The sequence below is a fragment of the Rhinatrema bivittatum genome, chromosome 3 (assembly GCF_901001135.1).
Source record: "Rhinatrema bivittatum chromosome 3, aRhiBiv1.1, whole genome shotgun sequence".
In the NCBI taxonomy this organism is placed as follows: domain Eukaryota; kingdom Metazoa; phylum Chordata; class Amphibia; order Gymnophiona; family Rhinatrematidae; genus Rhinatrema; species Rhinatrema bivittatum.
Window position 1 is genome coordinate 136,974,264 of NC_042617.1, and position 27,427 is coordinate 137,001,690.

The 27,427-nt window shown below is 44.0% G+C and overlaps 1 protein-coding gene across 7 annotated transcripts in view; it reads left to right on the plus strand.

Moving 5' to 3' along the window:
- Window positions 1-27,427, plus strand: part of PPP4R3B (protein phosphatase 4 regulatory subunit 3B) — a 287,048-nt gene that overhangs the window by 210,587 nt on the left and 49,034 nt on the right. For all 7 annotated transcript variants that reach the window (XM_029593745.1, XM_029593747.1, XM_029593743.1 and 4 more), the window contains 2 exons: window positions 7-176; window positions 9,521-9,660. In XM_029593745.1, the coding sequence (XP_029449605.1) occupies window positions 7-176; window positions 9,521-9,660 (310 nt within the window). The remainder of the gene's footprint in view (window positions 1-6; window positions 177-9,520; window positions 9,661-27,427) is intronic.

The following is a 27,427-nucleotide window of genomic DNA, read 5'->3' on the forward strand; positions in this document are numbered from 1 at the left end:
GATTAGGTGCTCTGAGATTCATGAGGAGGATAATTGGTCTGAAAGATGAGTTCTATAACCGTTATATAATAAAGGGAAATCTTTTTGAGCCAGTTATAAATGCTCTCTTGGACAACGGAACTAGATATAATCTGCTGAATTCTGCTGTGATTGAACTGTTTGAGTTTATCAGAGTGGTAAGTCTAAAACTGGCTTTACTGTATTAATAGAATTCCAGTTTATACTGGTAGACTATCCTGTTCTTAACTAAGCAAGCAGTGTTTCAGTTAAAATGACATGTATGAAAAATGAAGTAGTAATACCAATTTATAGGCCACTAATGAGACTGTAGTGTATTTAGCTCTGGAGGCCATAGCTTTGTAAGGACATTGAAAGGATGTAAATAGTTCAGAAAAGAGCAACTAAAATGATAAAAAGCCTACAACAGAAGCCCCAGAAAGAGAGACTTAAGGCACTTAAAATATACCAGCTAGAGGAAAGAAAGGGGTATGATAGAAACATTCAAATATTTGACAGGCTTCAATAAACTATGAGAAGGTTAAATTTCCATAAAATAGAAAATACAAATTGCAGGAGGGTTCAGAAGAAACATGAGAAACTACTACTTTACTGAAAGGGTGGAAAATGCCTGGGTTGGCCTACTGGCAGAGGTAGTGACAACCAAAACCGTGGCAGAATTTGAACATGCTTGGGACAGAAAATTTAATGAAATAAAGGAGCTTCAGTGTTTGCTCGGTTAAGTGGAATTTTAGAGGGCCAAAGAGGGAAGAATCCAAGCCATTGGACAGAGTGCCAAAAAAACTGCATTAGGCTTCCAAGAAAGCTAAATTAACAGGCTTGCAGTGGCCCTAGTTATAGATATCGTCCATATGGCCGGTGACCCAATCATGCTCTCAGCCAGGGAAGGGCTGAGCTCAGGTAAAAAAAAGAAAAAGGAGAGAAGTGTTAGGCCTCCCCCTTGTTTTCCTTACCTGTTCGTGTCTCTCCCTTGGTGTTTACTACCCTTACTCCCCCCTCTCACCCCTGAGAAGCTACTGGAGAGTGGAGGCAGCATGGGGTTGGCAGGTAGAGCAGCTTTCACTAGGACCCCGCATTACAGGCTCAGTCAATCAGCTGTGTGGTAGGCCATGGCAGGCAATTTTTTTCCTGCATACACAGTACAATGGTGGCTAAACGTAGACGTGTGCATGTATGTGCACAAGCCCGCGGACTAGATTCAGGAACGTAATTTCATAAGTATGCCCTTGTGCATGTTGGTGTGCGTGCAGGGGACCGTGTAGAAAGTGACCTTTTTGGTGCTGGGGACAAAAATAAGTTTCTTGCTATTTGTGTGGTTTTTCAAATAAGGGTAATTCAGACATCGCTCTCTTCGCCTGTGCCAGCACTGTCTGGAGGTTCAAAGCGATTTGCCTCCCGAGGAATTTGCTGCCATTGGAGCTTCCCCCCCACCGATGGAGGACTCTGGGAAGAGGCGCAGGAGGCAATACAATGGACAGTCTCCTAGCTTGTAGACAGATGGACTCAGGACCAGTGGGTTATGCTCCCTTGCCAGCAGATGGAGACTGAGCAAGCTGATGTCACAGTATATATTCTGCAGTGACTCCAGCCTGCCAGTATTCTCTTCAAAAGCAGCTGTGGAAAGACTAGCAAAAAACGTGATTAAAAACAGTCAACCATTATTGTACTCAACCAACAAGAACACTGAACTCAACTAAGGAAAGTATGCACCCCAATCTAGGGACTGGATGAACACTTACCAGTAATCCCCTGGAACACGTAGCCCCACAGGAGGACCATTGACACAATCATTCATCAGCCAAGGGTGCGAAGCTGAATCCATCTGTCTACACTAAGGAAAACGAAATTATCAGGGCAGTAGAAATTTCTCCTTTCTTATTATGTAGACAGATGGACTCAGGACCAGGATGTACCAAAGCTACTCCCGAACAGGGTGGGAGGTTGCCCATGGTCCAGTCAACACCGTACATACAAAGACTGCATCCTACAGGGCCTGCGCTTCCAGACAGTAAAACCTAGAAAAAGTATGTAAGAAGGACCGCATCGCAGCTTGGCAAATGTCAGAGGAAACAACAAAGCTAAAGCTCTGTTCTGAGATAGGACTCTTCACGGTTTCCACGGTTTCCCTCCAACGTGCGAAAAAGTCCTGAGCCTTCACAGCAGTTCCAAACCACTTGACTACTCCATTATGAACCACACTCAGTTTAGCTGGATAGATAAGTGAGCTCCGTGCGTTTAATTTATGAAGCACCCGAACAGACCAGACCAAATTTGCAGCACAATGCCAATTTAGCTGAATAGTCCTGAAAAACAAGGATTTACCTCTGCTTAAAATTGGTTTACCAGAGTGCACTGCCTGCAGGATCATCTCCTTGTGCACATAATTAAGAAATCTGGCAATAACAACTCACGACCTGGTTTCTATCGATTTTCCTCTGCCAAAGCCGGTGTGCCCATTCGATTACCATAGGAATTGCTGCCAGGCCACCAAGGCCTAACTTAGGTAACTAGTCCTCCATGAATCTTCGTAGCTCTCTCTCCTGCACTTTCAGGCAGGCCAACAAATCTAAGGTTGTTACGGTGTGACCTTTTTCTAGGTCCTTCAGGCGAGTTTCACACATGCGCGTGGCCTCCTGCATGGCAGTGATGTCGCCAACCTGCTCAGGCACCTCATCCTGGACATCTGAAATCCTCTGCTCCAGATCCACTACCTGCTTGTTAACCTCACCAAAGGTACTGACCTTTGCTTCTAATTTTTCATAGATTCTATCTACTCAAAATGTGGTTCTAATGCCTGCAAGACTGCTTGCAACATTTTGACCATAGCTACATTTATAGTAGGAGTATGAGATACTATACTCAAGGTTGCCATCTTAGAGTCCTGCAGTGGTAGTTTTTCTTTCTTACACTCTTTCTTTGCCGAACGGGTGCTCATTGCTTACAAAGCCTCCAAAATAATAATCACCATTATTTGCCCAGCTATACGCACATTTTAAATTGTTGATTGGTTCTTAAGAGGCTGGGTGGGTATGGATATTCCCCAGAACAAAGCTCTCCTACATCCTGCTTTGCCCACAGCATCACATGATCCCCCATGATCTATACCCTTTAAATTAGAAAAGGACACACAACTGAAAGAAAACTTCTAGGAGTGTTAAAATTTATGTATACAGGTGTGTGAGGAAGCTTTGGGCCTTCTTATATATAAAAAATCTCTCAGCTAAAAATCTGGCAGATATCTGTCTATGCACCACCAGTAACTAGAAAAATAAATTTGAATTACGAAGTTCAACTCTGTCCAGGATATAGAAAAAGTTCAAATATCTCATGATTCCGTAGTGGTGGATTATGCCCTCAAAAAAGCAAGAAAGTCTTTGACTGTCACATAACGCCTCAGTGCCACCTGTAACACCACAGAGTTCCTGGAAATACACCCACAGACTAAATACGCACAATACCAGGATTGCTAGCCAGAATAAGGCAGGCAGAGCTAACAAACGAATAAGTTTATTAACAAACAGGCAGATGCAATATGGACGCGCTAAAAATATGTCCAAACTGAGCACATGTTTTTTAATGAGGGCGCAATCACCTCTCCTGGGTGCCCGATGCAATAAGCAAATGAGCTGCTGTGCTAAAAAGGACCCGCTAGGGATAAATTGTGTCCCTAGCACGTCCATGGCATCAGGCGCCCAAGAGACATGGCTGTGTGAGGGTTAGGCAAACAGGCGCTCAATTTGCGATCATCTGTTTTTCCCATGGCAACTATTTTACCGGCACAATACCCCCAGATCGTGTATAATATGGGCGTGTATTGTGCGCCCTGAAATTTTTTTTTTTTTTATGTGAAGACTCTTTTTTTGCAGGGTGCTGCTTTCTGTGATTCTTCCTACTTAGTATCGCACAATACTAAGTAGGAGGAACCACAGAAAAGCAGTTTTGTTTTTTTTTTGTTTTTAAGTTGAGCTCTTGATGTGTGGGAAGACTTTATGCCTGCTCTTGAGCAGGCATAACATTTTATGGGTTAAAGAGCGCGCCTTAGGCACATGGGGATTTTTTGCATTGTGAGGTAATAGCTAATATTCTCATCTGCATGGCATTTATATGTGATGAGTGCTGTTAGCTACTCCTTTGTTTGGAAGCATGTTTTGGATGCACTGATCCCGTTATTGCATTGGGGTTTATGTCCACCCGCTCATGATGCTATGTGCTAGGCTGGGCGCACTTTATTGCACTGGCCTGAAAAAGTAGGAACAGCGAACAGATAAGATCTAATATGCAAAAATGAACAGGTAAAACAAGGATTAAACAGTACAAGATAAACATTTAACACTACTTATCTAGTGCTTTTGGAGGTCAGGAAAAAAGGCTGTCCATAAGAGCTGAACAGGGCCTCAACATAGAGATCTGCTCCTTCTGTCTGCAGGGCTAATCAGTACACACAGTACTAATACTTGGTCCCTGACCAATGGCCTACTGACTGATAACAGCTTTCTGGCCAAAAGCACTGCAGGATGTTTCAGTCTTAAATTTCTTCAGGATGCTGGGATATATATGCTGTTCAAATTTCTCTGAGTCAAGGCAGCATCCAACGCCCTTTCTTGAACTGCATTGTAGAGGTATAACACTACCTGCATTCCAGCCCAAAGGAAAGGAGCTCTCAGGGGAAACGTGTCACAGGCAGAACAATAAATCAGAGTATGCAAAACCCTTGTTTTGCCACAGACACATTCCAATAAACCTCTTGGAAAGGATACAATAATTACTAGATGCTGCGGGTAGAAGGTGTTGTCAAGCCTCCATGTTGTATCCAAAATTTCAGCAAATCAATTCCATAAGTGCATACAAAGGCACGCTGTATGCTCCTCCGGCAAAATCAGCAATAAGGAAGCGGGCCTTATCCACAGCAGGTCCCCATCAAGGGAACACGCTCCCCCCTGACCTCCGACTTGAACTATGCCCCTCGGCTTTCAAAAAAAACCTAAAAACTTGGCTTTTCATCCAAGCCTTCCCTGACACCTAACCTTTTGCCTTGGTTTAATATCAGGCGGGTCTAGTCCACAATGTACTCTTATTTAACCTTAACCTTGGCCTTGGTACAATAGCAGTCCTATCCAGTTCCCTATGTTCACTCACCCAGTGTTGTTTGCAGACTTTAATGCAATGTACGTAACCCTGTACCCACACACAACACCCACTTTATTTTCGAATGTATTAACTCTCCCTTAAGTTCCCTGTTGTGGTCTCCTGGGCCGTTCCATATCAAAGAATGTTCAGTTTAAGCTCCTTGTACCAGATCTTGTATTCACTTATTTTATGTTCCAGTTGTACCTTTTCTTGTATTCGTATATTCACTTGTTTTATGTACGGCCTTTGCGCGAAGTTGCAGATTCTTGTAAACCGGGGTGATCTGTATCCCATACAGGAACCTCTTTATATAAAAGTTAAAAATAAATAAACATGTTATAAAAAGCACATCAGAAGGTCTTTTGTTGGAAATTCAAGACAAGTTCACATGTTAATGAGGAAAATAAGGTGAAAAACATCTAATTAGATCTATATATGATGCCTTTGAGACTTAAGATTGTTAGCTATAGCTTTTGGGTTCAATAGACTCGTTTGGCTGAAAGCTTGAGGTCTCTAATGTCCATGAAAAGCTAGCTGATACCCATGTTCTGGTGGTAATCTTTTCGGTGACAAAGGTAAAGAAGCAATCGGACTCATAAAAAATCATTGTTGAATTCTGCTAACTCTAACAGCAGCTACTGTGAAGCACAGCTCACACAGAAAAGACCATCAACAGTCTTTCAGAAAACAGTTACTACTACTACTTTGCAGGAGATGGCCATATCCTTATTATAGGCAACATCTCCAGCAGCAACAACATCAGTAAGTACAACATTATCAGACAAGATCTCGCCCCAAGGATAAATCACAGTAGAAACCTTCCCAACAATCTTCTCAAAAGCCTGGGCTTATTACTCCCAATGGCCACCCATCATCTCTGACTTTTGGATTCTTAAAATAATTCTAAAGGGATGCAGACTAAACTTTTAGACCCTGCTTCTTCTTATCCCTCCTCATCTTTAGTTGGATTCTGTAGACCAGCTTCAAATTTTGAAAAAAAACTGGCTTCCCTGATAGCAGCAAATGTTGTGGAACAAGTCCCAATCATGAAAAGTGGGAATGGATTCTGCTCTAGATATTTTATTCCCAATAAGTCAGGAGGTGATCGCCCAATTCTCAATAAATTCCTCAAAGAAAAATTCAAGATGAATTCCTTAGGCATCATCCTCCCTCATCTAGAGATTGAAGATTGGCTGACAGCTTTGGACCTAAAGGATGCTTCCATGCATATAACCATTCACAGGGATCACAGGAAGTACCTGTATTTCTCCCTAGCAGAGAGTCATTGTCAGTACCACATACAGCCTTTTGGCTTAGCAACAGTACCAATAATTTTCACAAAGTTCTGTGAAATTGTAGGTACCTTTGTCAGGAAGAACAATGTTTTCATCATTCCATATTTAGATGAGCAATCAGTTTCAGACAGGACCTTCATGAAAATGTTAGAATGGACTGTGGCTGTCATGTGAGCTGTTTTTTTTTTTAAATGTATCTTAAGTTTTATGTCATAACTTGAGAGTAAAACAAGCAAAGATACATATAAGGATACATTTTAAGAAAATAAGTTAATGCAAGGAATTTCAATTCCTCATAATAAAAGGGGACAAAAGAAAAAAAAATTAAGAAAGTGTTGCTAGTAGCTGTCCAAGTGAACCCTACTGACCCAAAGTATCTCAGCTACCATGAGCTTTAGCCACAGTCCATTCTATCCCCTTTTCACATCTACAAATGAGACATTCAGCACTTGAAAAATCATGGAACCAACATTTTCAACCAATGTCCAAGATAACTCTCTCTAAACATTTCATTTGTTCATTATAATGATGGACTCAACTGTCATATTTTCTTTCTAGTCAACTATTTCATTCTCCACAACAAATATTATTGAAGGATGCCTCAGGGGCCGGGAAGCCCATCTCAACATGGTTTGCTTGCAGTAGACGTGGACAATTCAGTAGACAAGTGTTCCATATCAAGCTTCTGGAGCTGAGAGCCATATTCAGAACTCTTCAGTCTTCAAGGCATAGTTAAAGGGAAAAGTAGTGCAAATCCAGACAGACAAGCAAGTAGCAATATATTACATAAACAAACAGGGAGGAACAGGATCTTCAAGACTATGCAAGGAAATCTGCAAAATATAGAATTAGGCAATCTTAAGAAAAATACACGTAAGTATCAGGCATTTTCCAAGAAAACACAAAGTCTTAGTGGGCTCTCATAGTTGATGCCTATAACATCACAAATGGTCACTTCATCCCAGGACCATGCAATTCCTCTTTCAAATCTGGGGAATACTGCAAGTAGACCTCTTTGCAGTTCTGATCAATCATAAATTTATTCTCTACTGTTCAAAAAGACCAGCACCTTTTAGCATTGAATGCTTTCTTGATTCTGTAGAACCAAGACCCAATGAATGCTTTTCTACTAGTTCATCTCATATTAAAGACAATACTCAAGGAAGGACACATGGCAGATGATTCTCATAGCTCCTTTTTGGCCATGGCAAATTTAATTTGTGGCTTCAGAGGGTAGCTATTGTTTCACCAGCACATCTCCAAATATTCCCAGCGCTCCTGATGATAGAATGAATCACTTCTTCACCTTAACCTTCAGTCTCTAGTATTCACGGCATGGATATTGAAAGTCAAGTAGTACTAGAGATGACCTTTCCTAGTGAAGTAAAAAAGAGATAATGTCGATAAGGAGAACTTCTTTCCAAATTGGGTCTGAAATCTAACTTACTTAGAATATACGCGGCATACCATCAACATAAAAGGTCTTCAATCTCTCAACATGCTATAGCAAAATTCATCAAGGGCTTCTACCATTTCCCATAAAAGTCTCACCTACTCAATAAGACCTCAATAATAATCTTTTTCATTTAATGAATCCATCAGTTGAACCCTTAGCACTGGTTCATCTCAAATTTGATTTGGAAAGTATTTCTAAGCACGGTAACTTCATCATGCAGATGGGGGGGGGGGAGGGGTTCAAGCCCTAGTAGCCTATGCATCCTACATATAGATGTTTAAAAATAGTTGTGTTGAGAATACACCTTAACTTTTTACGAAAGATTGTTTCTCATTTTCATTTAAATCAATTCATAGTTCTTCAAATCTTTTTTCCAAAATCTCATACCAATAAAGCTGAACAAGCTTGTCATATCTTGGACTGCAGAAAAGCACTGTTAATTTGCTTGGAAAGGTTTAAACCTTTTTTAGAAAAACTTCTTAACTTTTTCTTATGACTCAGTTCAGCAAGGCCTACCAGTTTAAAGAAAAGAAAAATACAAACCCTCTCTACTTGGCTTTCTAACTGATCTATTGCTACACTGATACTAGAATCCAACTTCCAAATTACATTAAAATTTGTCAGGTACGAGAAACTGTAACTTCAGTTGCACATCTTTGCTGTACTTCAGTTCAAGACTTCTGCGAAGCAGTCACTTGGTCTTCAATACATACCTTTACCAAAGCATTACTGTCTCAAGGAAGACTCTCACAATGATGATAGTTTTGGCCATGCAATCCTTAAAAATTTGTTTAACTAAGAACTCCTTTTCTAATTAAATGTAAATATTTCAGTGAAACTCTCAGCATGTGTGGCTGAATTTGCTCCTTGTTCACAGAGAAAGCAAAGTTACTTATCTATAGTAGGTGTTCTCTGTCAAATCAGGCACCCAATGTCTCCCTCCTTCCCATAGAGTTGAAGCTTAGCTAGTGAAATGACTAAGGAGAATCATATGGCAGCAGCTCCTAGGTGTTTCTGAGCTATTTATTCTTCTGTTCGTGGAGAACATCTGTTACAGGTAAGCAACTTCGTTTTCCCTGCACATATCTGTCTGATATTGATATAGTATTTTTCCAATTAGGACCTACATGCAATGGTGATATTTTAAAATTAGTTTTTAAGATAAATTTCATTTCTGTTCACAAGTTTCAAACTAATTGAACCTCTCTGCTGTGTACTTTTCTGTGAAATTGGTTTCTGATACAAGTTGTAATTTGTTTCTTTTTTAAAATAGTTTTGGAGATTTTGTTCAGCTATTGACACGGTTTGAAAATATTTATTCTTAACATATAAAGACTGATGTATTTCTATCAAAGATAGGATGCTGGTCTCGATGGACCTTTTGGTTTCATCCAGCATGACATTTATGTTGTTGCTTTAAAGTTTTATAGCTTCTTGTAACAAAAATAAAGTTAATGGTAATTTTCCACTTATTGATCTGTCATATATCACCTTAAAGATGAGACGTAATCAAGGAAGAATGTTGCATTTGGTGATCTAGTACTATTGGACGTGTGATAAAGCAGAAGATAAAAAAAAATTAAAGTTTATTACTTTGAAATTTGAATGAATCTTTATTTTACAGGAAGATATTAAGTCATTGACGGCACATATAGTTGAAAACTTTTACAAGGCACTTGAATCCATTGAATATGTTCAGACATTTAAAGGATTGAAGACTAAATATGATCAAGAGCGAGACAGACAAAACCAGAAACTGAACAGGTAAGCACCATTGTGCCACCATTATTGAAGTTAAATCATTATTTCAATTCAATAAATTAATCTGTGGGAGAACATCATTATGATTGAGGCAATCAGCGTTGGATTCCTAGATCCATCATGTTCCTGCTTTGGGTAAGAGGGAAGAATACTGAGAGTCTACACTTCTGGCCTAAGCATACAAGGGGCACCAGGAGCTACTGGCTTCGTTTAAAGCATCATTGAACAATCTTGCAGTTTAAAGAGAGGTATTTAACATCTTTCAGACCAAAGAAGTTCTTTGTGATGTTCCAGGCGTAAGGTGCAGTGAGTAAGGATTATAAAGTCCTAAGGTAATCCATAAAAACTGTCAGGCACTTTCCATATTCAAGGTTTTTGTTTCTTAATGTCAAGTTTTTTTTTGCTGTTTGAAAAGGGAATACATACATTGGACTTGACTTTGCTTTAGATTAAATGGTAAGCGACTATGAAAAAAGCAATATGATTTCTTTATCCTGCCAAACTAGTTCTGACAAGTGTGTTGTGCCTCCCAGCCAGCAGGCAGAGATGCAGAACTACAAGTTTTCAGTGACATCACTCACAGAACATGAGCTAGTGCAGTAGTAAATCTTGTTAGTATTTTTGTCTCCAGCAAGTGCAGACATATCTGGATTGGTGCAGCATTTGGAAGACTCCTGGTTGACCTTCTTTTGGAGGGCCCAGTAGAGCCCAAGAGGTGAGGAAGTAGATTCAGATAACCTCTGGTTTCTTGATACCGTGAGGGGCTCCAATCCTCTTGGTAGCTGATATTCTCCTCCCTCCCTGCAACTTGGCCTCACCTGCTAGTGTGGGTTCTGGTCTTGTTCCCTATCTGTTTGAAATCTTTTCATTGAGTGGAATAGCCGACCAAATTATTAGGGAAAAGGATCAACTGCATAGACTAGCTTGGATTTTGGTGATTGCTATGGCTGTTCTAAGAGAGCCCCAGCAGAAGAAAGCATTGAGCTAAAAAAAGAGCTGTATATGTGAGGCTGCCACCAGAGTTCCTCTATGGGCCCCCACAGTGTGTGCGTGCGTGCAATGGCTGCAGAAGGCAGGAGAATCATGGGGGCAGCCTATGAGGCAAATTCTCCTGCATGGGATGTTAGAGCTCAGCCTGATGCAAGAGGATATTCTTTGGTGAGAGATGCCGCTTTAAATGTGCAACGAGCAACAGAGTCTGGCACCATCTCCCTTGGCCTCTGTTTAATCAAGAGACTCCCCAGAGCTTTCTCCTGAAGGTTTAAGGGCTCCTCCTGTGGGGAACTCGGGCTGGATGTCCTTTTTTTTCCATGGAATTTGTGCTACCTTTATACAAGGCCTTTCTACTGCATGGCAGGCTGGGGGATACAAGAAGAACTTTTGTCAAGAGACCTCCTGAACTTGGTATTCCTTAGTGAATCAGAGCCCTCCTACAAAGAGATGTCACTCTTTTTGGGAGAGGGACCTTCTTCCAGGATCTCTGGGAAATCTAGTCTCCAGCCAATGCACCTTGGAATGGGGAGACAAACAGCCTCAGAAGAAGAGGAAGGAGACATTCTCCTAGGACAAGCAGGATGTCCTGCCATATTGCCCTCCCATGCCCATTTTTGGAGGCCAGTAGTGCATAGAGGTACTACTTCGGGAGCTCTCTGCCCTTTTAACGGCCAGAGCGGTCAAGCCTGTTCACCAGGGCAAAGAGGGCAGGGATTCTACTCCCAATAGTTATTTATTATTTATTTATTTGTTTGTTTGTTTTTATATACCGAAGTATTAGTGTTGGCCTTCACTCCGGTTTACATTTATTTTATTTTTATTTAGCATTTGTTTATATACCGAGGTACAGCTGACAATGCCTTCACTCTGGTTTACATTACAACGAACCAGTTACATTTAAATTCATAACATTAAAACAGATAGAAACAGAGTATTAACTTAGTAAAAGTTAATAAGTACATTGAACAATAGATAAGAATGTATGCAGTTCTTGAAGTTGACGGTTGAAGCCGTTAAAGAGAAAGAAGGTTTCTGCAAGTCGGGCGAGAGTCAGAAGGATTGTTGGAATAAAAGGGGGCGAGAGGTGGATATGAAAAAGGATTTATGAAACAACATAATACAAAAAATCAGAAACATTATACATAAAAAAAAATGAGGATTTTGGTAACAGTGAACATTAGGAACATATGATAGCTGTAGCAAGAGTTAACAAACCTAATAGAAAACGATGGATAAACAAGGGAAAAGAAACTGATGTTCTGAGGGGAAAAGTTATTCTAGCGGGGTAGGTGAGGTGGCTTGAATTGCATTGCTGAAGAGAGGGTATAGGTTGGGATTGTAGGGTAAATAGAAGGAGAACATTGGGGAGTTTGTTCAGTGGGGAGGGGGGGGGGCTGTGGAGATAAGGGAGAGTGTTGTGCAATGGTTAGTTTAGCCTATCCCATCCTTGTAGGCTTGTTTGAAGAGCCAAGTTTGAGTTTCCTGATTTCAAAGAGAGCAGGGGGACTCCGTTCCATCCTAGATCTAAGGGCCTTGAACAGATTTCTTAAAATAGAAAAGTTCAAGATCGTTTCCCTGGGCACCCTGATTGCCCTCCTACAAAAAGGGGACTGGCTATGTTCCTTCGATTTAAAGGAGACACACATGTTCATCGAACTTCCTGTGACCCAGGAAGATATCACAGATTTGTGGTGGGAAAACAGCACTTCTAGAACAGAGTGTTGCTGTTCGGGCTAGCGTCAGCCCCACATGTCTTTACAAAATGTCTGGCTGTGGTGGCGGGTGCTCCCCTGCAGACTGGGAGTGCATGTTTTCCCTTACTTAGATGACTGGCTGATCAAGAGCACCTCTTAGGCAGGGGGCCATTGAGTCCTTTTGCTTGGCAGTCCGGGTGTTGGAGTCACTAGATTAGTCAACTACCTGAAGTCCCATCTCAGCCTGTCACCTTGATTGGACTTCATAGGAGCCCTGCTAGACACGGCTCAGGCAAAAGCCTTCCTGCCACAATCCAGGGTGGTCACCTTGGCATCTATAGCGGCAGTGATTCAACAGCAGCAGGTTTCAGCTCGGCACATATTGAGGTTGTTGGGCCACATGGCCGCAACCATCCATGTCACTCCCTTGGCATGTTTATGCATGCGCAGAGCCCAATGGATCCTGAGGTCGCACTGGTGCCAGGCCATGCAGAACCTCTGGGCTCGCATCAGAATCACTCCACCTCTCCAGGACATTTTGTCCTGGTGGTGGGCATTCTCGAATTTGTCAAGGGGAATATCTTTCCAAACTTCCCCTACTCAGATTGTCCTAACCATGGATACGTTCACCTTGGGGTGGGGAGCTCATGTAGAGAGGCTCCGCACCCATGGCTTATGGTCCGCCCAGGAAGCACGATGTCAAATCAACTTCCTGGAGCTCTGGGCGATCAGGTACATGCTATGGGTTTTCAGAGATCAGCTGACCAACAAGGTTGTCCCGATACAAACAGACAACCGAGTTGCCATGTGGTATGTCAACAAGCAGGGAGGCACAGGGTCATACCTCCTGTGTCGGGAAGCGGTCCAGATTTGGTCCTGGGCCCCATCCCATGGGATGGTACTGAGGGCCATGTATCTGGCCGGAATGGAGAATGTGATAGCGGACAGGCTGTGTGGTGCCTTTAGACCCCATGAGTGGTCTCTGGACCAGGGGGTAGCGAACCGGATCGTCTGCCTCTGGGAAAGCCTGGACATGGACTTGTTCGTGTCCCCCTGCAACAGGAAGGTGACTCATTTCTGCTCCCTGTACAGTTCAGACAGCAAACTAGCGTCAGACGTCTTTGCCCAACATTGGGACGGGGTCTTCTGTACACACATGCTTCGATTCTTCTAGTTATGAAGACTCTTGAAGCTTCATGAGGACAGAGGGACTATGATCCTCATAGCCCCTCATTGACTGAGACAGATTTGGTTTCCAGTCCTTTGGGAGTTGTCCATCTGGAAACCGATTAATATAGGGACTTCCCCAGATCTCATCGCAAGATCAGGGCAGGTTGCAACATCTCAACCTCCGGCCGAGCCATGTCGCTCACAGCCTGGATGTTGAGAGGTTGAACCTGCAGCTGCTTGATCTTTCTGAAGATATCTTGGGTCCTAGTAGCTTCCAGAAAGCCTTTTTGTGTGTGGTGTGAGCAGAAGTCCTTAGATCCATTCTCCTGCCCCACACAAAAACTGCTTAACTACCTTCTATACCTATCGGAGGCTGGCTTGAAAACCAACTCCGTTAGAATTCATCTCAGTGCAATTGGCGCATACCACCAAGGTGCAGATGGTAAGCCCATCTCTGTACAGCTTGTAGTTGTACGTTTCATGTGGGGCCCGCTTCAATTGAAGCCTTTCCTAAGGCTTTCCACTATGTCCTGGGACCTCATCTTGGTGTTAGCTCAGCTGTTGAAAGTTCCTTTTGAGCTGCTACATACCTGTGACCTGAAGTACCTGATCTGGAAGGTCATATTTTTGGTAGTGATCATTTCAGCATGCAGGGTCAGCCTGCTTCTGGCCTTAATGACTTATCCACCTTAAACTAAGTTTTATCATGATAGGGTGGTCTTGCGCACGCACCCTAAGTTCCTACCCAAGGTGGTGATGGATTTCAATCTTAACCACTCAATCGTCCTGCTAACATTCTTTCCTAGGCCCCATTCACACCAAGGCAAACGAGCCCTGCACAGTTTGGATTGCTAGAGAGCCTTAGCCTTCTATCTGGAGTGGACAGAAGCTCATAGACAGACAACTCAATCTTTTATTTCTTTTGATAGGACTAGGTTGGGAGTTGCCATTGCCAAACAGACACTATCCAGTTGATTAGCAGATTGGATCTCCTTCTGTTTTGCCCAAGTGGGTCTGCATCTTGTCAAGGCTCATTCTGTCAGAGCCATGGCAACGTTGGTGGCCCACTTGCAAGCAGTTCCTGTGGAGGAGATCTGCACAGTCTAGACAAGGATGGCCGATGTGACAGTAGGTTCGGCCAGTCTGTCCTCAGGAGTCTTTTCGAAGTGTAGAACCCACTCTCCCTGCCTAGGGCCCATTGTGTGGGTTTAGGCAGTCTCCCCCTCTGTTACCAACAGCACTGTGGATGTTGTGCCTGTTGGCACCTGGTTGTTGCTTGTTGGTCCCCTTTTATGTTGGGAGCAGTCTGTAGCTAGGGATTCACCCATGTGTGAGGAATACTATCCTGCTTGTCCTAGGAGAAAGCAGAGTTTCTTACCTGTTCTCCTAGGCAGCAGGATGTTAGTCCTCACGTAACCTGCCACCACCCTGCGCAATTGGGTTTCTCTATTTTTGTTTATTTTTGTCATAATTCTGTTACTAGACTGAAGAGGGGACCCCATGCGGACATGTGGATTAGGTTATGCTGGGCATGCTCGGTATGCTCAAAGTTCCAGAAACTTTAACACAAGTTTTCTATGTTGGGCTCCATCCGATGATATAACCATGTTTGAGGACTAACATCCTTCTGTCTTAGGAGAACACCTGTTTACAGATAAGCAACTCTGCTTTCTCTCAGCAGATATTGAGCAGTCTTCTGTCCTCCAGCTGTTTAAAAGAGAGGAGTTGATCTCAGATATCAAATGTGCTGAAATCCCTTAAGATTTCTGATCAGTAGACAGAGAATACCAAATTAGAGGATTCCATTCTGGAGGGCTGAAGGAAACCTCCAAGTTCTTTCTCTTACTTAGGGCTATCAGAGAGATGGTTACTGTGGAATGGGAAGGCCTTGATACTAAAGGTGCAAAAATGATGAGAGAGTTTTATCTTCTGGCTGAGAATCAAGAACATATGTTACAGGCCCCTAAGGTAGATACTTTGGTCATCACAATTTCTTTCAAGGCAACAATCCCAATGGAAGAGGGTACCCTCTTAGGGACTCTTATAACAGGAAATTTGAATCTCTGCTTGAACAAGTCTTTGAAACATGGGCATTAGCACTACAAGCTTCAGTTTTTGTGGCTATGTGGCCTATGCTCTACTGACATGAGCACAGCAGCTTCAGGGTTTTCAGGATGGGATTTGGAGCTCAGTTGAGTCTAGTGAGTTGTCCTGGATGTCCCAAGTGCAGCTTTCTTGGTGGACTTGGAGTATGATTTGGGAAGCTTGCTGGGCAGACTAGACGGACCATTTTGGTCTTTTTCTGCTGCATTACTGTGTTACTATGATTAGGATACGAGTAGGCAACTTCAGTCCTGGAGTGCCACAACCAGGTCTGGTTTTCAGGACATCTACATTGAATAAGCATGAACTATATTTGGATAAGGTAGAAACAGTGCATACATATATAATTCGTGCATTTTCATTGTGGATATCCTGAAAATCAGATCTGGTGGTTGCACTCCAGGGATGCCACACTTGGATTTAGGACCTTAGTCAGAGTCATGATCATGATGATCACAACTTTAAGACTACTATGGTTGAGGCACTGGTCAGCTGATATCCCCTATAAATCTCATTTGAGCAAGCTACCCTTTCAAAACAAACTCCTTTTTGATGAAGACTTGAAGTTGAAGTTCCTGAGGAAGGTAAAGCCGTAGAGACTATCCAGAGCATAAGCAGCATGGGGCAACCAAGGGGCCTGTGTGGCAGCAGTGATTTAAAGAATTGTAATGTTTATTTTAAAAATGTATATCACCCAAATCCAATGTTCAAGGTGGGGCAAATAAAAACACAAGCCAAAAGTAAATACAAGCAAAATGGCTAGCAACTGGCATGATGTGTAGAATCCCTGACTCAAGGAACAAAATAGAGCAAATCCCTGATCGCAGGATGCTACTATCCTGGATTAATTTCTAGTCTTATAAGTCCCAAATGACCATAGTCTTTTTGTGGCATGAAAGGAAATTCCTGAGGAGGCGCCCACTCAATAAAATGAGGACCAGAGGGTTCCCTCTGCAGTGATTCCAGCGGGTGGAAGCTTGCCAGACCTACCTATGTAAACAAGAAATTTCACTAGAAATCCAACTCAACATGGCCAAGACAGAGGTCCTTATCTTTCTCCCCAAGCCCACCTCCCCTCTTCCTCCTTTCTCGGTTTCTGTGGATAACATGGTCGTTGTCCCTGTCCCATCAGCTCGTAACCTTGAGTTCTCTTCCACTTCTCTCTCTCCTTCTCTATGCATATCCAAAACACTGCTAAAACATGTAATTACTTTCTTAATAACATTGCCAAAATCCATCTTTTCCTTTCGGAACACACCCTTATCCATTCTTTCATCTCCCGCTTACAACCTGCTCTTCATAAGTCTCCTGGCAAGTTATCTCTCTACTGCAATCTGTCCTAAATTCAGCTGCGCTACTTATTTTTCACCAGAGTCACTATTCTCACATAACTCCTCTTCTGAAGTCACTGCATTGGCTCCCTATACACTCCCACATACTGTTCAAGCTCCTCTCTCACCTAAAATGCCTTCACTCTGCAGCACCTCACAACCTCTCCTCTCTTATCTCTCTCTACACCCCTCCTCATGCACTCTGCTCATCAGATAAGTCATTTCCCGGTGATAGGCTGAATTAGCCATGCTGTCTGGGAGCGTCGTCGCGCGACCGGCAGGCGGAGCTTCTCCTAGAGTTCAAAGTTTGAACTCTGTGCTTCTGCACGGTGAGGTTCCCGCACGATTGTATCATTTACCTCAGTCTCTTTTTTTTCCGCGAGCAAGACTGCACGCGGGCGGTTTTTCTCCTTCACCTCGTCTCTTCATTTTTTTGGATTTTTCTCAATTTCAAGAATTCTCACTTCGCGATGGCTCCGAAGCCATCAGGTTTCAAGTATTGCCAGTGTGGCAAAATTATGTCCATCACCGATGGACATAATTATTGCTACATTTGCCTGGGCCCGGAGCACGACACGGCCTCTTGCAGAGACTGTGGTCGGATGTCGCCCCGGGCCCGAAGACAGTGCGCAGAGAAGATCACGCGCCTACGTTCCCCTCTCTCCTCGCCGGGCCCGGCGAAGAAAATGAAAACGAAGCCACGATGTCCCACGTCATGGGAAGGGGATTTGGCCAGGTCAGTGTTGCCACCAGGGCCAGGAAGGGAGCTCAAGGCCTTGACTCCCTTAACAATTAAGATAGCTGCGTCTTTAGGGGCTCAGAGCTCTGTGCCCCCTCGCCCCCGCTCCCTGACCCCATAGTAATCTGTGCACGGGAAGAGCGGAAGGCCCCATTCGAAGCAGGGTGCGAAAGACCACGGCGCATCGCACGGCGCATCTCACGGAGCACCGGCGCCTAGAGTACTTTGGGATGAAGACAAGAGGCAACATGCTTCGGATGCTCCTTCAGGGAGAGCGGCTCCGCTATCCGGGTCATCCCATCACACTATCCGGAAAAGACAGCATGTGCACCATCACCGTCATGATACGGCTAAACGTGCAAAGCATAATGACCCACCTATAGCTTCACCTCTCTCATCTTCCCAAGGGGCATCTCATCAGGAGCGCCATGGGAAGAAAAGGGCCAAGACAAAACATCTCCAGATGCCCTCTTCACCGGGTACCAATTCGGATGTGGATATACTTTCTTCAGAGGGGGAGAGTTCTCAATCTAATTGGTCCTCTTCCTTGAGATCTCGATCAAGTCACAGGGCACAACCAAGTCGCCCTTCTCAAGAATTCCCTAGGGAGGTAGCACCTCCTCCTTCAGAACCATTTCACATGCCTTCACATCATACTTTAGCGTCAAAGGCGATGTCTCAAATTTCTCTTGCTTTGTCATCATTTTTTCAAGATCTTGATGAGATGCACCCAAGGGAACCCAGGTGCTCAATCTCCAAATTCTACTCCACAGATCCCAACAGTTTCACCACCACCAAAGCAAAGAGAAAAGTCAGTTCCAGATCCCGATCAGCCAGACTCTCCTCGTTCACAATGGTCCACGGCTTCCCCTTCGTCATCTACGGGGTTCCCATCAGACCCACCGGAAGGTCTTCCTGAACCATATTCTCCTCCCGAGGATCTATCCCACGCTAGGTTTATTGAAAAAGTAGGATCTTTGTTAAATATAGAAACGTGAAAACTTCCTGATTCTAGGGCAGAGGTTCTCGGCATCTTAAACATTTTTGAAATGCCCTCTGGAACCGCCTTACCACCACATGCGGTGTTTGATGCCATTTTACACAAAATGTGGGAAAAGCCTTTTTCTACCTTGGCAGCTTCAAGGAAAACGGATTTAAAATATAGGATGAGGAATTCCACAATATACGACTCCACCCAGTTACCTCACAATTCGATAGTGGTTGAATCGGCACTCTTAAAGGCAAAGAGATCAAAGCTCCATGCAAATTCACCACCTGGAAAGGATCACAAGTCCTTAGATGACTTTGGTCGTAAAGTCGCTCCTCCATGCTGTCCACAAAAATTCAACACCATCAGTTTTATGTCATACAGTATCTCTTCGAATGCTTACAGAAATTACGTCCAGTATGTATGGCAGAGGATAATTCTTTACCACAACCATTCACAGATAGGAGGGGCTCAAGACACTTGCTGCGTTCAGTTTACGAGTCTTTTGAGTCATCGGCTCATTCCTCAGCGACAGCTATAGCGGCTCGTCGATTAGCTTGGTTAAGAGCTAGTTCCATAAGGGACGATGTCCATGACAAACTAGTAGATATTCCTTGTTTGGTGGACAATCTCTTTGGTTCCAAGTTTGGAGAAACAGTAACTCTTCTCAAGGAGCAGAATATGGCCGTGCAATCTCTGACTTCTTCTTCAGATCCACATTCTTCTGCTAAACGTTTTTATCCTTCATATCGACGAAGACCTTATGGAAGAACCCCTTTTCGACCCTACAACACATACAGATCTCAGTATTACCAACATCAACGTTTTCAACAACAACCACAGGCGTCTCGTGGCAGACCCCGCCAACCACGTCTGCCAAAACCAACTCCGGCAATAACATCAAAACCAACTCAGTCTTTTTGAGTTACCCAGAGCCACCTCCACCCCACTGACTGTTCCCCAAATTAAATCTACTCACCATATCACACTCAGAGACCGGGCCTTCTCTACAGCGGGACCTGCCCTTTGGAATACCTTACCACCTGATCTCAGACTTGAACCTTGCCTATTAACATTCAGAAAAAGGCTCAAGACTTGGCTATTTAAACAAGCCTTTCCCGAAACTTATATCCAAGGAGAGATCCGACTGCAATCAAGCACTCCAGAGTCTATTATGCATTGAGAGACCTTACCGCACATTGTAAATAAATTCCATAAAAGAGACATTACTGCACAATGTAAATAATCTACCTCTGTAAAGATTTATATTTATTCTTATCTATTCCTGTCCTCTTCCTCCCCCAGTTTCAACAACCTTGTTATATTGTAACTTTTTTTTTTTTTTTACTTCCTCTGCACTGGTTAAAAAAAAAAAAAAAGGTAATTGCACCCCCCCTGTTAATTGTAAACCGGCATGATATGATTGCATCATGAATGCCGGTATAGAAAAGCTTTAAATAAATAAATATAAATAAATATAGGGGGACATCTTCAACATTTTTATCCCAACTGGGAAAGCATTACTTCAGATCGCTGGGTGCTAAACATCATAAAGGAGGGTTACCGATTAAATCTGTTGACTCCTCCCACTCAACACCATATCAACTTACGCAGCAGATCTACAAGAACAATTAGTCAGTCTGCAAACGCACAGATCCATTCGAATTCTTCCCAATTCGCTACTCAATCAAGGGTTTTACTCCCCATATTTTCTCATTCCAAAAAAATCAGGAGGACTTCGACCCATCTTAGATTTAAGAAATCTCAACAAACACATTCAAAAAGAAAGGTTCAAGATGACATCTCTCAAGAGTATCCTACCCCTTCTATAACCCAATGACTGGCTATGTTCCATAGACCTGAAGGATGCTTATTCCCATATACCCATGCACCCTTCCTCCTGGCAATACCTTTGTTTCCAAGTTCAGAACATCCATTACCAGTTCAAGTTACTACCCTTTGGCCTTTCCTCAGCCCCGAGGGTGTTCACAAAATGCTTAGCGGTGGTGGTGGCTCATCTCCGACAGCTCTCGATACAGATTTTTCCCTATCTCGACGACTGGCTGTTAGTAGCCTCAGATCCGACTACCTTAAAGACTCATGCATTTCAAACAATCAATTGTCTTCAAAAACTGGGATTCATAATCAGTTATGAAAAATCCCACCTTCAACCTACTCAGGTTCTACAGTTCATTGGAGCCCTCATAAACACGATTCATCAGAGGGCGTATCTTCCACAGGACAGGATACACACTTTCTTCTCTGGCTCAACATCTGTTCACCCAATTACAAGCATCGGCACGACAGGTTCTTCAACTATTGGGTCATATGGCGGCTGCCTACAATGGGGTCTCAAGAACCAGTGGTCACAGTTCTGGCAACCACTATCAACCAGAGTACACCTCACCAAACAGATGAAAACAGACATTCAATGGCAGATGAATATCAACCACCTGAACTCGGGGGCACCGTTTCAGCGACCTCCCTATCAAGTCACTCTCACTACAAATGCTTCATGGAAGGGCTGGGGAGCCCATCTAAACACCTTAAAGACTCAGGGCCGTTGGTCTCTAAGGGAGTCCAATCTTCAGATCAACCTCCTCGAGATTCGAGCCATCTGGAAAGCACTTCAAACCTTCTCGGACCAGCTTCGAGGAAAGCATATCATGGTATACACAGACAACCAAGTAGCCATGTTTTACATAAACAAAGGAGGGTCAGGTTCCTGGATCCTCTGTCGAGAAACGCTTTGCATACTGACGTGGGCAGTATCCAACCAAGTATCGATTCAAGCCACTTCCCTCCCTGGTCTTGACAATGTAACAGCGGATCGCCTCAGCAGAATTTTCCATCCACACGAATGGACTTTGAACTGGGATGTAGTAGTCAGCATATTTCATCAGTGGGGATTTCCAACAACAGATCTGTTCGCCACAGAGAGCAATCGACAAACTCAAACATTTTGCTCAATCTACCACAGCAAACGCCGTTGCGCTCCAGATGCTTTCCTCATTCCATGGACGGAGGGACTACTTTACGCTTACCCTCCCATTCCACTAATTTCCAGAACAATACAGAAATGCATCAACAACGCAGCGGACATGATTCTCATAGCCCCATCTTGGCCAAGGCAACCATGGTATCCGTATCTCAAGCAACTATCCATTCGCCCTCCGATTCTATTAAAAGACCATCCCCAACTTCTGACGCAAGAGGGGGGATCCCTTCTTCATCCAATGCATCAATCCCTCCATCTAACCGCATGGAGATTGAAAGGCACATATTGAATTACCTGGGGCTCTCATCACACCTTGAAGATGTTCGCCTTGAGTCCAGAAAGCTGTCCACTAGGCGTAACTACGCAGGGAAATGGTGCAAACCAAAGAACTTGGATCTGTTTTCTACTGAGATAACACATCTCCTTGAATACTTGCATACACTCTTCACAGTGGGTCTCGCCTACGCCTCAGTGAGGGTAAACGTTAGTGCAATAGCAGCTTTTCATAACACTTAAAACGGACTACCTATTTTCAACCACCCTTTAATCTCCAGATTCTTGCGTGATATTTTACATCTCCGGCCACCGGTTACGAAACCACTGGTGGTACCATGGAATCTCAATATAATACTGGAACAACTAATGTTCCCTCCTTTTGAACCTATGGACACCTGTCACATCAAATACATCATTTGGAAAACAGTTTTTTTTAGTAGCGGTAACATCAGCAAGAAGAGCAAGCGAATTGCAAGCACTAGTTCACTACTCCCCGTATTTACAATTTTTTCATGACGAGGTCACACTTCGTCCTCATCCCACCTTTCTTCCAAAAGTGGTATCGGCGTTTCATATCAACCAGACCATTACTCTACCGATCTTCAAGCCAAAACCTCATCAGAATGACAGAGATAAACTTCTCCACACCTTAGACTGTAAAAGAGCGTTGGCCTATTACAAACAAAGAACTCATTCGGAATCAAGGCCATCTCAATTATTTCTCTCTTTTAACTCAAATTTTCCTAATCAACCAGTCACCAAGCGGACTTTGGCTAGTTGGCTGTCCCAATGTATTACGTTTTGCTACAACAAGCGTAATCTGCCACTACAAATGAAGCCTAAGGCTCACCAAATCAGAGCAACTGCAACATCAGTCACCCATTACAGAAACGTTTCACTAATAGACATTTGCAAAACAGCAACTTGGTCTTCTCTACTTACTTTCACAGTGCACTACTGCTTACAACAGCAAAGCGCTTCTGATGCAGCCATGGGCTCCGCAATCCTGTCAACCATGACATAAACATGAGACTGTCTACCGTATAAGCTGGTCTAAGGGTGGGCGTCCTAACCTATAGGGCAAACATCTAGACGCCACCCGGGAGCTTGGGACTCCCAGACAGCATGGCTAATTCAGCCTGCTATCACCGGGAAAAAGCAAGTTTGCTTACCGTAAACGGTGTTTCCGTAGATAGCAGGATGAATTAGCCATGCTGACCCTCCCTCCTCCCTAGACAGTCTATACATATGCACTGAATATAGATATTTTTCTTTTGTTTGTATATTTTTTCTCGCTTTGAAACGAGACTGAGGTAAATGATACAATCGCGCAGGAACCTCACCGCGCAGAAGCATAGAGTTCAAAGTTTGAACTCTAGGAGAAGCTCCGCCTGCCGGTCGCGCGACGACGCTCCCAGACAGCATGGCTAATTCATCCTGCTATCTATGAAAACACCGTTTATGGTAAGCAAACTTGCTTCTCCCTTACGTGCCCTTCTCCACTACTGTCAATTCCAGATTCCAGGCTTTCCACCTGGCTGTGCCATGTGCTTGGAATAGTCTTCCTGAACTGGTGCATCATGCCCCCTCTTGCCATGTTTAAATCCCATCTAAAGACCTACCTTTTTGAAACAGCTTTTAAATCTTATGCCTGATTGTCTGCTTTTAGTCTTGACTAACTTTCTTTTCTTTAATCGTCTTATTAGATTGTAAGCTCTATTGAGAAGGGACTGCCTTTTTGTATGTTTGTACAGTGCTGCGTATGTCATGTAGCACTATAGAAATGTTTAGTAGTAGTAGAAATGTTATCAGGAATGGATCCACTTCACAACAGACCAGTGTGTGCTGGAGTTGGCCTTTCCCATTTTAGATATCTTCCTTGTCTCCCCTTGTTGGTCAGAGATAAAAAGGGCAGCAATAGTCAACTTTACAAAGGTTGCTGCAACTGAGAGCAGTAGTTTCAGTTCCAGCCATTAAAGAGAGCCAGGGAAGATATGCTACTTTGTGGTTCTGAAACAGGAAGGCACTTTCAGGCCTATTTTAGATCTCAGAGAAGTCAATTGATGCCTCAAGGTATCTTTATTTTCTTATGGAGACCTTGCAGTTAGTCATAATGGCGATGAGAAAAGGAATTTCTCTCCTTCTTAGATCTGTCAGCTTATTTGCACATTCCCATCAGAAGAGAACATTGAAGATGTTTGAGTCCTTTTCAGTTCAGGATGACTGGCTTTTCACAACCAAGTTAGAGCTAGAGAGCATAGTTTCTCACAGGACAAGCAGGATGGTAGTCCTCACATATGGGTGACGTCGGTGGACGGAGCCCTGTTACAGAAAACTTTTCTGTCAAAGTTTCTATAAAGCTTTGACTGACACTGGCACACTGAGTACACTGAGCATGCTCAGCCTGCAATTATCTCTATGACCACAGGTGTCTCCCCTCAGTCTTCTTTTTTCCGCTGTGCAGTAAGCATAGCGGTTAGGAGCTCTGTGAGAAATTCTCACAATTTTTCCACATGGAAGCACTTAAACTTTTATTTCACAAACACTTTTTCCCTGCACGGGTCTTCCCTTCGCGTACATTTAATCGACGCTCGGTGAGTACTATGCTCTGTTTTTTGGTCAGTTCCTGTCACCTCACTACAGTTCCCTGGTCTATCAACCGAATTGCAGCCTTCCCTCTCATTATGTTTCACAGTTAGCCCCACATAGCCTGCGAGTGTCCTCCTGTGACTCTCTGCCTGGTTATTAGCGCTGGTGGGATAGAGACTTCCATGGTTACCGTTGTTGCCAGGGCCTCTGTCGAATCCTTGCCTCCATCGATTACTTCTGTACCTTCGTGCAGTCGATGCCCCCATCGCTACCATCAGTAAACCCATCCAGGCTGTCCTGCCTTTTTCGATGCCATCGACACCCCTCTCCCCCCCCCCCCCCCCCCCCCCCCCCCCGTGGTCCGTTGATGCCATCGATCCCTGCATCGATTCTTTCAGTGCCATCAATGTTTTCATCCATGGCACTGATTTTTCCATCGATGTCATCGATGCTCGGGTGGATGCCATCAATGTACACCTTGGTGTCGTCGGTACCATCGATGCCTGGATCGATGCTATTGATGCCCGGGTCAGTTCCGTTGATGCCTTTGTCACTGTTATCTTTGCTCTGCCCGGGCCATCGACGTTTTTTCATCTATATTTTTGACGATACCCTCGAGGCCATTTCTAAGCCGCCATCGATACCGTCAATACTGACATAGCACCTACACGCAATGCCCTCACTAAAAACAGCACTCCATGCTTTGGGTTCTTAACTAAAGCCCCGTATCAGCCTATGACACTACATAGTGCCAGGAGCAGTGCAGGCATGTTGACAGTCCGTCATCATTCGTCATCCAAGACAGCGAGGGCATCCATCTCGGTGCTGGGGAAAGACCAGGCCGAGCACCGTGGCACTCACTGTCACCAGCACGGTGACCATCCTCCACCGACGCCATCCAAGACATCGGTGCTATCCTACTCTGTGCTGGAAAATGCCTGGGCCGAGCAACATCGCTACTGCCACCGCCACTGTTCCACACAGTGCTGGCAGTCCTCTGTGCTCCAGAATGACTGGACCGAGTTCCGAGGAATTCTGCATTGGCTTCACGATACATCGAGCCACTGCAAAGAGGGCCGGGTTCATGAGTCATAATGGCTCCCCTGTACCCGAGGCATTCCTCACAGACACCGGTGCGGGGTTCTGACCCTCCATAAATTACTGTGGTAGCGCCAGACACACTCAGCCTGTCTCCTCTGTACCTGCACTACCATGCCAGGTTACAGAGTTGAGTCGGACGTTTACGTCCTTCAGGCTGTCCCTCGATGCCTCCTGAAATTCACGGAGCCGTCTATCTTCACCAGCTCGTCCTTCTGCGATCCACGAAGGATGGTAAGTACTCTAATCCCGCTTCAGCGACAATCCCATTGAGACCTGTTCTCTAAATCGGGCCATATGGTTCGAAAGGTTCTAGGTTGTCTTGTCTTCCAAGAACTGTATTAGTATCACATCGCTATTGCCAGCTATGTCGGACACAATACCAAGAAAACCTCTCTACCAATCATTTGGGATTGCATCAGGACATCCTCCCGTTGTCAGCAACGGGACTCTGTACTGATTAATACTCTGGCTTCTGGTTCCTAATTAAGGACTGAAATCCCAGATGCATTCGCTGATCTGCTAAACACAAGATCCAGCAAACACTGCCTCAATTGTAAATCCACCTCAAGGCCTGGCGACAGGTCTCATCGTTTTCTTGTACAGCACACAGAAATGCGGGTAAAACTTTTACTGCTCAAGCTCCCGTTGGAGATTACATGATATCCAGATTACATCAGCCCCACCAGTTGGACACCTCCTGGTCTCTCAACTTGCTGGATATCAGAGCAGCTACCCCACTTGGTACCAAGGTTCAGGGTACAGTCCCCCGGACGCTACAAAACGCGCGGGGGGGGGGGGGGGGGAGTTTTAATCTCACTTTTCTTTTTTCAACAGAAAGTAGTTACTCTCCGCCCATCCTGGACCTCAGAAATATCAACTTTCTTCAGAAGGGGCAGGTAAAATGGTGTCTCTCATCACCATACTTCCATACCACAGTAAGTAAGTTGCCTCTCTCCTCTAATCTTTCTATGTGCTTCATGGTGAGTCAACAATATTACAATCCCAAGCTCTGCCGGTTGCTCCAGCTTCGGCAACTTGGGTATTTCATGAAATCACTAGCAGTGACTGCTGTTTCTCTATGGAGTAAAACCTCATTCACGCTTTTCCTTGCATGGACAGCTGCATAACAGTAGTCAATTCAAGCAAGGAGCTCTATCTTCTTCACGACTCACTATAAATCTACTGGCTGGGATTGCTGTTAACTACCATAAATCCCATATAGAACACTTCTGGACACCACAGTCTCACAATGAACTTCCTGTCCAACAACCACACAGACATTCTGACAAATTCCTATATGTCTCTGTACACATACAACATATCCTCAGCCCCTCAATTCTTTCATTGCTGGGCCACGGGATTTTTTCATCATGCACGTTACTCATAGGTCCAGATTTGCTATGAGTAAGATTCAGTGAAATTTCAATTATCGGTGGATCTAAGCTGTTTAACCGCTTTCGTCCCTGATCCATATTGCAGATCTAGAACCAAAACCTAGGCTGGTCCTGCTCATGCTCGCATTTACTCAGGGTTGCAGAGTTTGAACTAACATCTTCTCAACCCAATATGCGTCTATTCCGCTCCATGCAGAGTTTCACATCAAATTCCTGGAGCTTCGAGCCATGACTCATGCCTTTATGCCTTACAATACTGCCTCTGCAACAAACCTTTGTGCATACAGTCAGACAGCATAGTGACAATGTGGTATTTCCAACACACAAGCACGCACAACCTCTTAGCTGCTCTGCTAGGAATCTGCGCAGCTCTACCCTTGACCCTTGCTCTCTC